At 44.8% G+C, this 12,737-nt stretch overlaps 1 protein-coding gene across 2 annotated transcripts in view; it reads left to right on the forward strand.

Moving 5' to 3' along the window:
- LRMDA (leucine rich melanocyte differentiation associated) overlaps window positions 1-12,737 on the forward strand; it is a 1,045,704-nt gene that overhangs the window by 598,438 nt on the left and 434,529 nt on the right. For both annotated transcript variants that reach the window (XM_082717651.1, XM_082717652.1), the window contains exon 5: window positions 1,043-1,160. In XM_082717651.1, coding sequence (XP_082573777.1) covers window positions 1,043-1,160 — 118 coding nt within the window. The remainder of the gene's footprint in view (window positions 1-1,042; window positions 1,161-12,737) is intronic.

Consider the following 12,737-nt stretch of genomic DNA (forward strand, 5'->3'; position numbering starts at 1 on the left):
GCATCTGGGTTGATAATTGTCCTGAGGAAGAAGTATAGGCAGGTGTCTATAAGTTTTATGTATTTATTTATGTTTATCCACCAATCCCACAGACATGTGGATCTTCTCATTAATTCTAAATATAGCTGCTTGAGGATAGTTCATCACGTAAGTAGTCATTAGCTTATCCTTGGAGGCCATGATGGACACCAAAGACTCTTTCTGGAGGAATCTATATATGTTAGTATTTGTTGGACTATTAAATCCGTATGCTCTCTAAACTGATTCTTCTTGTTTCACCTTGTTAAAAATAATCTTCATAGTGCCAGTGTGGAAGTAACTCAGGGATGGTGAGAAAATCCTCAGGGAAGCATTTTTCAGTATGTGTGCTTCTTACTTCTATCCCAAAGTCATTATGTTATTACAACCTCTAGTTTATTATCCTGGATGGCCAGTCAATGTCTCTTGTCTTAGTTTCAAATTGAAGATTTTTTTTTGTTTTAAGGATTTTATTTTCAAGTAATCTCTACACCCATTGTGGGGCCTGAACTTACAATCCCCAAATCAAGAGTCACATGCTCTACTGACTGAGCCAGCCAGGCATCCCAAAGATCTGCTTTTATCTCAGAGATGAGAATTACACAGATGACCCACAGGAATGGCAGTGACAAAATGGTACAATTAGGCTTTAGGTTAGTTTCCCTGAGAACTTTCTGTGTAACATTGAAGCTGGGTCCATTTCTAGAATGGAAGGGCGGTGGTAAATACATTGACAGGCTCTTTCTGGCTCATGGGGTGTGTGTGTGTGTATGTATGTATCTACATTTGAATTAAGAGCAATCATTAGTGCACATTGTTAAGAATTAGTTGTGTGTGTAAAATATAATTACTTGGATTTCTGCAAAGAGTGATTATTCATTCTTTGTGAAAGAAAAGAAAAGCAGCACCAAGATCTAAACTTCTGAAGACCTAATGATGTAGATCCCTGGGCATGAGACAAATTGCATGGGTCTTTGAGGCCACCACCTACCCTCCTGAGTTGTCTCTGACTGTCTTCTTTCAGATGCTTTGTTCTGCACAAGCTGCCCAATTTGAAGTTTCTGGATGCCCGGAAAGTAACCAGACAAGAACGAGAGGAAGCTTTGCTCAGAGGGTCATTCATGAAGGTGGTGAAGCCCAAGGTAAGCTGCTTACTTTCTGGTCTATGTCTTGCCTCACTGGTTATTCATTGAGCACAGAGGATGTTCTTCTGTGTTTGGAACACAGCAGAGACGTCCAACCAAGGTCTTATCCATGCATACACTGTTGGCCTAGCAAGAAGTAGGACTGGGAATAAATTGGATCTTCCTGGGATGCATCTAAGGGGATCTTATTTGTAATTGATTTCACCCAGGTGGCTCTTTCACCCATAAAGCAGCATCATACACAGACCAGTGGTCATGTTCTGGGGAGCAGATTTCTGGTCTCCTCCTTGAAAATGTTTTGTTTACAAGGTGGGGCCTCTGCAGGTCTGTTGCTGAGAAGGAAGAAAGCTTGGGGCATTTACTTTCCCTTAGGTGTGTAGGATTCCTCTAATGACCCAGAGGGAGCTCACCTTTCTTGGGGCCATAGTGGAGGCAGCAGAGAGTGATTTTCTTCTGTTCACAGGTATGAGGGCTCATTAGGTCTCAGAGATATTGTTAGTGGGAAAGGCCATTTTTTTTCTGACAATGTGGCCTGGGGCTAACATATTCTCCCTACAAGAGCCCTCCAGAGTTCATGGGAATAGTCTTACTGACCTTTTCTTTATTGGCTGAGTCTGCATCGACGCCATGGAAGTGAACATGGTGTCAAGTTAATGACAGCATTGATGAGGTGGGGGAGATGTGGCTTTGAGTCTTGGATTCAGAATCCAGGGGATTTTTAAGGATGTGAAAAATGATCTCTTTGGGAGGAGTTGGGGTCCTTCCATGAAGCCCAAGTCCAAGGAATGGACCAGATGACCCTTGATGATCCCTTTCAAGGTCCATCCCTGTCCCAGGGCCCTGTGGTGCTACCCTGTCACTTCCTGTGGGACCCTAGCTTGTGTGTTGCAAACACTGGCCCAGAAATCCTGGAGGTCTAGTTTGTCCTCGCTTATTGACTTAGAGTACCTTGTACATGCATTGGAGATGATTAAGAGGGAAAGAGAAAAAAAAAAAAAAAAAGCAAAAAAACAAATAGGACCAAAGCAGAAAAAAACGAGACCTCTTCCATCAAGTCGCTCAGCTGGCGGCAGACCTCAGGCCACTTTCTTTTCCTGAATCCATGAGGTACAACTTATTTCCCGTTATGCTGAATAAAATTGCTAACAGTTGTGGAAATATATGATACGGAGGGTATAATACTGGCAGATAAATGTATTGTTACCTGTTTCAGCATGTGGGAAATTAATTGAGTGATTCGTTTCATAGCTATTAAAGTGTTAACAGTTTTCCTTATCGAGGCCTGGATTTGATGTATTGCTTATGACTGCCTTTAGTTATTCCAGCTTTGGTAATTTTGTCCAAATGAAATAATTTATTTCTTGGCCTCCTTTTTTTTTTTTTTTTTGTTAAAAGATTCCAGAGGCAGCCGACATCACCAAACAAAGGACAACAAATGAGCTGTTTGTAATATCTTGGGTTCCTGCCTGTTCAACATTTTCCACCTGCATGTATGCATACACTTTACAGGACAGATCAGTATTTCTCTTGCTCTCCCTGTTCCTGACGGGGGAAGAGCTGCGTTGTCCCAGGAACTCTGAGGGGGCACCCATACCCACCATGTGTGCTCATTGCTGCCCTAAAGCTCTCTGTATTCAGATCTGTGAGTCCTCACCCAACCCTAAATTGTAGGAGGAAGGGGCACTGGCGGACTCTGCAGGTGGGGTAACTGAGGCCTAGAGGTGTTAACTGGGCAGCCCCGGCTGGTAAGAGCCAGGCCTGGAGCTTGACCCGTGTGTCTGACCACAGAAGCCACTTCCTCCAACTTGGCTCTTTTCCGAGTGAGCCACACATTTTCCCAGTGCATTTCTCTGTTCCAAATAAAAACCTCCTAAGAAGGCCTAAAGGAAAACAGCACAACACAACAACAACAACAACAAAAGAAAAAACAACAACAGGTTAAAGCTAAACTGCTCTCTTGGGGTCAAAATAGCAGCGGGGACTGAAATCCTGCCCAGCCTTTGAAAGCACGTGGGAACGCCTCCTTAAAACCCACCGTAGCCGGCTCTGGACTCATAAGCAACATCAGCAGAAATGCTTTTCAAAGCTCCAAATCAGTTTCTAATCAATTGTAGAATTAGCTTATATTTGTGTGATTGACACCCACGTCTTTACTAATGGTGTTAAGCTTAAAAATATCCATTAATTCATTGAGGAGAGACGAAAATACTCTGACCAAAGCATGGGGATCTTCAGCGGTTATCTTCTGGAGAGTCCCATGATTTCCTAACTGGAAAGGACTTTGGAAATCACCTGGTCTGTGCCGTCGTTTGATCAGGGGAGGGATCCAAGCGAGGATGTTATTTCCCGAGGCCCCCACGGTCTGGTCTGGCGGACGCAGAGCTGGAATCAGAACTCAGGGGCCCGGGCTTTTGGAGAAGGGCTATATCTAGGTCCTGATGGTTCAAGCGCATAGGACTTACCTCGCTGTGCCCCGGCTTCTCCTTCCCACTGTATGCGTCTCCCCAGTGCCAGGCAACTCCCCCAGCCTGTTTTCAGAGATACGCATTGGTACTTCTCTAGAAGCAGAACGAGGCCAAATGGGCTTCTTGCTGAATTGGTAAATGGGTGTTAAAAAGGCTGGTTCTCGCCTGCTCACAGTGTGTGCAGACGTCTGTTTGTTCGTGGGCAGGTGTGTATATATGCTATCTCTGTGTGTATACATATGTATGTTCTGGGAGGTCTGTGTACACCCGAGTCGGCTTCTAAGTGGAGAGCAATTTCCTTCCCGTGAATTGCGACGCTGTGCTGAGCACACTTGGTGAGGACCTATTTTTCATCCCAGAATCGGAATCTCAAGTTGGCTCCTGTCCTTTCTCAGGCAGCAGTGGCCTGTTGTGCTTATTCAGCGCAATGCTCTGATGGATGATCCGGGGGGCCGTGATTTGGGGAGCTGTTTTCATTTTATTCCTGACATAAAGTATTTGGGAGAATGGAAAATGCCTCTCCAATCACAGCCCTTGCCTTGGGGGTAGGGAACAGGCAGTCTGGGTGTTCTGGGCTGACGTAAATGCAAAATCATCCAGGAACTAATAAACCCCCTATGTCACAAAGGTTTGATTTCGTACCTGGCAGGCCCCCGGCGCCCGAGTGCAAGTTCGCTCTAGCCTCCCCTCGTGATGACACCTTTTCCCCTTCGTTGCTGCCTCTTGGCTTTTGTTGTTGGAAGCCGCTTTCTGTCTGAGCCCTGATTGTCCTTTAGGAAGATGCCATCGTTCATTAGGGAAGTGATAGGTAATCCTACAATGGACTCTTCTAGACTGCTGTGTTTGTCTTGTTAGTTAATGAATCTACAACAACTAGGCTTTGCTCGTTTCCTGGAATCTTAAAGAAATGCTGTAACTTTTGCAAATGCTGGCCGTGGAATCATGCTATTGCCAATGCCAAAAGCACAAAGCTGGATGCAGAGAAGGTGGGGAGGCCCCCAGAGAAAGACTTGTGTGACGACCAGAGCATGATCCCCCTTGCCACACCAGGAAACATAAATCAAAGGGGTGCGAGGCCTGTCCAGGAGGGTATGCATGGAGGGCATGCCAGCCCTAGGCCTTAGACAGCTCAAGAATCCGACAGTCAGAATTGCTTAATTATGTCCTGGCTTTGTAATTATTCATCCCTGTTCTGGCAAAGAGCACAGTTGTCATTTCTTTGACATAATTATTAAAGCTGAGCCCTCTTGTTTACAGGCATGTATATGAAGTTGGCTACCAACTGTGTAATCTTCAGAACCTTATAGAAGCGGTGGGGAGAGCAGCTCGAGGGACAGCTGGACTGAGAATCGCAGCCTGTGTTAGAAAGTGTTTTGACATGTGTACTTTTGCTTTTAATGGTGGCCATTCTGTGATAGGTAAGAGAAGGTATCAGGCATGTTTGTGAGCGTCAGTGTGTCCTTGAAAATATGTGGTGCGTGCCTTTATGTGGGCATGCCTGCGTTTCCTATCATGGGTAGTTGGCGTTATTTGTGTAGTTTTGTATATTTGTGTTTGTGTGAGTGTCTTTGAGGTATTTTTTTTCTCCTGGTGTGTGTGTGTGAGAGAGAGAAAAGGAAGGAAGGGGAGAGGAGGAAGAGGCAAGGAGGGGGAGAGGAAGGTGTGATGTGTTAAAGGAATAAACTTCTGAGTGCAAGTACCTTCTGGAAGTCTTTTTAATTCCTGACCTTAAACTGAAAGTTGGAAATCATTTGGAGTCTGAAGATCACCTCCTTCTATGGCGACACCACACAGTCCTGTGCCTGACGTTGGCGTCAGGACCCAACTCCCTTGTTTCCTTTAGTTTCCTTCATCATGCATATGTTTTTGGATTCACACACACACACGCACACACACACACACACACACACACACACACACACACATACAGACGGCCACCTAGGATCAAGATAGGGAATGGAAGCATCGGGAAGCCAGCTTTTTGTCAGGATGAAGCAGCTGCTCCCGTACTGGGATGTCAGCTCCATGAGGGTAGGACCTGGCCTGTGTTTATCGCCCCCCCACCCCCAGGGCCTGGTTTACAGCACAGGCTCAGCCAGTACTTGTCAGAAGAATGAACTGGGAACAACAGAACAGTCTGGTAGATCCATGGTGAAAGGTGGTCCATTTTTTTTTTTTTTTTTTATTGCTTCAATATGGTCCTCTGGAAAAGCAGGAAAGGGACCTCTGTCTTAAGAAAAAAAAAAAATGTAATAACTTGAATCTGTGCATTGGCAGAGAGGAGAGATTTGGGGTTGCCTATTTGTTTTTCCAAAGGGTTTACCCCTACGATTACTTATGATGGCAAAACCTACGGCCACCCTGATCGCTGAGCTTCTCCATCAGGTAGTATTGCTGGGGAAGGCGAGCGTGGGATCTGAGCTCATGTTCCGTGTCACTGTGCACAGTGTTCTCTGCAGCCTTCTATCGGAATCCACCTGCTCACGGGAGAGGTTGTGGGAAATAAAAACTAGCTTTTCTCAGCAAACATATTAGGGCGCTCCACAAATCTGTGTGTAGTTTAAATGAGATTTTCCTGGTCTTAACTGCCATTATGTTTTTTTTTTTTTTGTCTATACCATAAAAGAGCACTGCCTAGTGGCATGCTTGGTTTACTTAACTGTTTTAAGCCACGTCCAGCTCTTCGGTACATGCTATCTCGTTGTGAAGCACAGTGTGTTTAACTTTTGTTCCTTCTGTTATGTCAATCTAGATCAGTAGCAAACATGTAGCAGGTTATCAGAAACTACCTCTAAATTGATTGCAATTACTAACATTTTATTAGGAATATATATTTTATATAAATATAAAATATTTTTATGTAGGTATGCCCTTAAGTAGATATTCTACAGCACATACATACACATGCAATTAAAGAGGTGATAAGTTAATCCGTGTTGTGAGGTCTTTACCGTGCCAAACATTCAGAAGAAAACTGAAAATGTCAGTTTATTTTCTGGATATTTCTAATTACCTGAATATGTTAGTGTTTTGTGGTTCTCTTCTGTTTTTATACAGATGTTTCTTGTCTACAGACATATTCAGATTCTATTTTCAGTTACTTTATAGTGAATTTTGAAGGGAGGAAAAATTTTAAATTAATTTATTTTTTGGAAGATGCTTGGGCGATGTGTTTGGAAACAACTCCAGAAGCCAACAATTTGCAGTCTGTTTGTTTTTCATTCTTCTTCCTGATTTCACAGCTTGCCACTTTCCTTAGAGGTGGGGGGAAGGATTTTGTGTTTCTCCATTTTTAGCAGCATGGTGTGTCTCGAGTAAATGCTTTCAGAGTACTGTTCTTTGGGGACATTTTTGGTATGTCTTCATTGTCTTGCTTTTGCATGGCAAATGCCTGAAATCAGAGAGAGACAGGAAAGTTGTACCTCCCGCTCTCGAGCAAAGCCCTATGGATGGAGAATTGAAATCCACAGTAGGGAGAGGGAGAGTGAAACAGAACTGTTGGTGCTGAAGGCAGCTTCTCAGAGCCTTTCCCAGAAGCCCCAGGGCCTGGCCAGGTGCTGAGCACAGAGCAAGTGTCATTCTCCATTAGACCCAATGCTCCAGGAGAGATTGCTGTGTCTCTGTTGGAGTCACTGGCTTTCACTGCTTCCCAGTGGCCCAGCTCCACACTCTTCCTCTCTTTGGCCTCCCTCCACCATGCTTACTTCTGTCCACATGCCTAGAGAATCATGGAAGTAAATGGCACTCTTTAGGGAATTCGATCCTTAGGATAGTTCACACAGCCTCTGGAACTCCATAGCTGGGGCAAGTGTGGTAGATCTCACTGTGTATCTAAAGTGATGTGTTTCTTTTTACTTCCCCATCCCATTGACTTTGGCCTTGGCCATTGACGCTTTGGCCAATGGGATGTGACTGCAAGTGACAGCATGCCAATTCTGGGCCACAGCCTTATGAGGTCCTATGGGTTTCCATTCACTCCTCCTGCGTGTCTGCCATTTGCTGTGAAAAGAACACGAAATACACATTGAGCAGCCCCGAAGCTGACCTGCTAAGCCTGAAGCAGATCTACCCCAGCCAATAGCAGACCTCTGTACGAGAGATAAATTCTTGTTGTAAGCCATTAGGATTTTGAATAGTGTTGCTGCAGGAGCCTGACGAAAAGGTAGGCTATCTGTCCATACATCCCACCTTCTGGTCCTGGCCACTTAAACCAGGGCTCTTAACTAGGATACAACTTTTTAGTTTTCAGTGTCATGACATCAACTTCTTTAGGCTTTTTGGATGCTTAACTAATGAGGATTGCAAGGTCAGACTATGGGCTGATCGACTGCTCTGTAGTACATTATTAGATGTGTTGACACTTTCCTGATATATGAGTAAAAAGAGTGCCTCGCGTGTATTGTGTCCAGTGTGTACTAGATATTGAATCAGTGACTTAACAGTATTACCCTGAATTTCTCCTTGAGCTTGAATCTATTCTATGAGGAAACCGATGAGCAGAGAATTTACGTACATTACCCAAAATTACAGAGCAACGTAGACTCAGGTTCTTCCTGGGGTCTGCCTAGTCTCCAGAGCTCATTCTCTTTGCCTTACGTATTTTAAATTACATGAACACGCATGAAAATATGATGGGAGGCAGGAGTAAAAGAGTAGGAAGGTGAGGATATGGAAGGGAACCAAAGGTAACTTTGTCATTTCCATTTTGACCTTCTGACTACACCCCACCCCCAACCCATTTTGGTGAAATGCGTGGTTGAGGCAGAAAATTGTAGGAGATGGCCTGTGGAGAGCTCTGTTTCTTAGGCCAAATTTGCAAGAATGAGGAGAACCTTAGCAAGGTTTGAAGTGGGAGGAAAATACGGGAGGTCTCTGCTGGGAGAGGGAGCAATAGAGCTCTGTGCACAGTGGGTATGGCAGAAATCTGTGAGAGGCAGCTGCTGGCCTGGGGCTTCCCAGCATTCAAAGAGCTCAGGCCCCTTTTGGTGCTCAGCTGGCCAGAGAGGTCAAGGAGGTAGGGTTGAGAGCCTTCTCCCCAAGAATTCAGGGAAAGATCTGGGTGGTAGCAAGAAGCCCTGTTGCTGGAATGAGGAGGAAGCTGATGGCTGTCAAAGACCCAGGAATAACTGCCTTGGAAATGGGTTCATGGCTTACTAAAGAAGTTTTTTGACATTTACTTACCTCAGAAACCTCTGTCGGCTATGGTATAGTTGCTGCAGTTTGAGGGAGTGGATTTAAGGCCTCGTAAGTGGGCTGTGAAAAGTCCTTCCTCATGGGATCTCTGGTAATGATTGATATGGAGCCCTTACAGCTGATTATATCTATAAACGGTACATTTACAGCTTGACATTTTCATGATTCACTTGAGAAGACAGTTTCTGATATTTTGTTTTTCCAATTTAGGTTTTCTGTTATTTTCAAAAATTAGCTTGAAAGGAAAGATAAATGAAAAATAAAGATCCCTCCCTAAGAAAGTAGATTTTCACAGAATGAAGTTGAGGCCCTGCATTCAAGTTACCCATGTTTCAAGCTAATATTACCCTGCATTTCATATGCAGCCGTTGGGCGGGGCTACCCCCTCCCCCCAGCAGGTCCATCCATCAGCTTGAACAACACCTTAGCCGTAACATTCTTTATGCCACTTGCTACCCCTTCCCCCTCGACACACACACTGATTCTTTGCTTTGAGCCTGGTGATTCTAGCCCACTGAAGGGAAGGAGTAGGTTGGAAACACAGAGGCAACTTGTTTAGGAGCAGAAAAAAAGGCTAGTGACTGAGGTCTGAGTGAAGGAACATCAGGGAAGCATCAGTGTCCCTACCCCTAAGTGAGCTCAGGGCCTTGCTTTCAATTCTTGTGAACTCCGTGACTTCATGAAGCTCTGCCTTGCTTCGAAAGTCCCTTCTGGGACATGGAAACATCAGATGGTGGGGACTGAACCCCTAGGCAGATAGACATCCTAGAAGGCAGAGAAGGCTGCTGGATGGATGGCCCACTGGGGAAAAATCATGAACATTGTTCTGAAGCTAACTTTGATTTACGTTAATAGTATTTGCAATTCTATGGCTAAAGAAAAAGGATAAAATGAAGATGGCATGGTCCTAATTTCTATTCTTGAGTTCTGGTTATTTCCAAACTGCCTACAACTAATAGCAGATGTACTAGTTTGCGAGGGCTGCCCTAACAAATGCCACAGACTGGGTGGCTTCAGCAACAGACATTCGTTTCTCATTCTGGAGGCTCTAAGTCCAAGACCGAGGTGTTGGTGGGAATTGGTTTCTTCTGAGGCCTCTCTCCCTGGCGTGCAGATAGTTGCCTTCCCCCTGTGGCCTCACATGGTATTCTTTTTTTTTTTTTTTTAAGATTTTATTTATTATTTGACAGAGAAAGAGATCGCAAGCAGGCAGAGAGTGAGCGGGAAGCAGGCTCCCTACTGAGCAGAGAGCCTGATGCGGGGCTCCATCCCAGGACCCCGAGATCATGACCTGAGCTGAAGGCAGAGGCTTAACCCACTGAGCCACCCAGGTGGCCCTCACATGGTATTCTTGAAACGTGTGTACGTCCCTGCTAGCTCTCCTTGTGTCCAGATTTCAGCTTCTTACTGGGACACTCGTCGTATCAGATTAGGACCCATCCTAATGGCCTTGTTTCAGCTTATTCACCTCTTTAAAGGCTCCTTCTCTAAACATAATCACATTCGGAGCTACTGGGAGTTCCAGCTTAAACATTTCAATGGGGAGGGGTATAATCCAGCTCCTCCCAGTAGACAAGAAGGGTGAACTTCAAGAAGATATAAAAGAAAACTCACTTATGCTTAGTGATGGAAGGGATGTCTCTGGCATTTAACATTTACTTGTGTTTTTATTGTCCCCAAAAGCCTAAGAAACAAAGTAGGTCATGGATTAGGATAAAGTAGTGGGATACTCTTAGGCTGTTCAGCTGGAACACAGGTGGAAGTCTTCATGAGGTCTCATTGCAGTAAAATGTAATCTGTTTGTCTGAATGTGGCTCGTTCATACTTTCTGGATATCATCCACGTGAGAGCCAACCAGGGACAATAGGTAAGTACCAGTATGAGCATGAGCTCCAGGAATGGTACTTCCTACATCAATGCAATAGGTTCTGGAACCCAATGCTCAGCAGAGCTTCTTTGCATTTAAGATAGTCACCTTTTAGGGCACCTGGGTGGCTCAGTGGGTTAAGCCTCTGCCTTTGGCTCGGGTCATGATCTCAGGGTCCTGGGATCGAGCCCTGTATTGGGCTGTCTGCTCAACAGGGAGCCTGCTTCCTCTTCTCTCTGCCTGCCTCTCTGACTGCTTGTGATCTCTGTCTGTCAAATAAATAAATAAAATCTTAAAAAAAAAGATAGTCACCTTTTGGGGGTGTCTGGGTGGCACGGTCAGTTAGGTGTCTGACTTTTGGTTTCAGCTTGGGTCGTGATCTCAGTGTTGTGATGTTGAGCCCCGCATCAGGCTCTGTGTTCAATGGGGAGTCTGCTTGATATTCTCTCTCTCCCTCTGCCTCTCACTTTTCTCCTAGAAGGTGCTGTTTGCCCTAAACTGTTCCTTGATAAGTCAAAGGAAGCAGTTTCTTGTTGGAAGGGAGATGAATTAAGACCCACTTCCACTGCTTCCTGCCTGTGTCTTCAGAGGGCTTGTTTCTCCCCTGCCCAGACCTCCAGGGCCATCTATGTTCTCAGGTAGCTGCTGGGCCCGGCCTGTGAACTGGGCGCAACTCTGGGGGAAGCACGTTTTTGCTTCTCCATTGTTCTGTCCACCCATGGTCACCATGGCTTCCTTCTGGGGTCCGTGTACTCAGTCTGGCTCCAAATGAATCCTCACTGGCCCTCTGACCAGGCAAAGTGGTGTCTCACAAGCCTGATAGGTCAGGTCTGCCCTTGGGATGCCTGAAGGCTGGTGGTACAATTAGCTCTTTTATTTGCTTTTCTGCTCCTTACAGTAGAGTGTCTTAGATTAACAGACAGGGCACCATCAATAATGCACAGATGCTCTGTAATTGGGGCTTCCTTTGATGTTAATTTAGCTAAGTTCAATGCTATTGTCAGTGATAGCAATTACACTCAGCCTTTTCACCAAGGACATTTTAGGATAATTTTATTTTTCATGTGCATTTTAAAATATGGCAGTAAATTCTGAGCTACATTACCTGAATTAGAACTCATTATTTCTTTTCAACAGTGAACTAATGCTCTCTGTCTAGGCTCCAAAGCTGTAATTTTTTTTTTCCCCTTTTTTGAAATGGGGAATTTTAAGTGGGGCTTCTACTCCATGAAGCTTTTAACTCGTAAGCGAAATTTAGAAGTAAATCACTTGTTTTTTGTTGGCATTTTGAAGTGTCGCAGAGGCTCTCTGGGGGAGGGACCTCTCCTGTACTTTATTTGGCCCATTTTATTCATTCCTTCCCACCACCCAACCTTTACTTTTGTTCTTGACACGATTCAAGAAGTTGCCTCCAGCTGCTCTTTGGGGAAGGTTTAAAATCTGGATTTACTGGCTATTGTCTCCTATGGGAAACACACGATTCTTACTTTGTTCCTGGGCTCTTCTCAGATTTGCTGTTCCATTTAGAGGCCAGTCCTGCTCCACGTTTCCGATGGAGTTTGGATTCAACGCTGAATTTCTACCTTCTGCTCTCTGTTTCTCCATTCTTTTTGTTTGTTTGTTTGTTTGTTTCTCCATCCTTAATAGAGGTTGCCTAATGCCTCCTTCCCGGTTTGTTGTGAAATTTAAATGAGATAATATGTGTAAGGTGCTCACACTGTCTTTGGGGTGTAGAAGCAGGGGTAGCTAGTGGTATTAGCTGTGTAATTTCAAAGAAGCTCCTTTTTGTGGTATCACTGTGTCCTAGGTTTGTGTGGGTGAACATGGAGAAGGTCATTTGGGCTTGAGGGAGGGGATATATTAGTTCAGGCTGCCAAAACAGAACCCTATGGACAGAGTGGCTTTAAACAACAGAAATGCATTTTTTTCAGGGTTGTGGAGGCTGGAAGTCCAGATTGTGGTGCCACCATGGTCTGGATTTGGTGAGAGTTTGTAGATGGTTCACTTCCTGGTTGTGTCCTCACAATGCTGAGAGAGAGAGAGAAAAAG

The sequence above is a fragment of the Mustela nivalis genome (genome assembly GCF_964662115.1).
Source record: "Mustela nivalis genome assembly, chromosome: 2".
Taxonomy (NCBI): Eukaryota; Metazoa; Chordata; class Mammalia; order Carnivora; family Mustelidae; genus Mustela; species Mustela nivalis.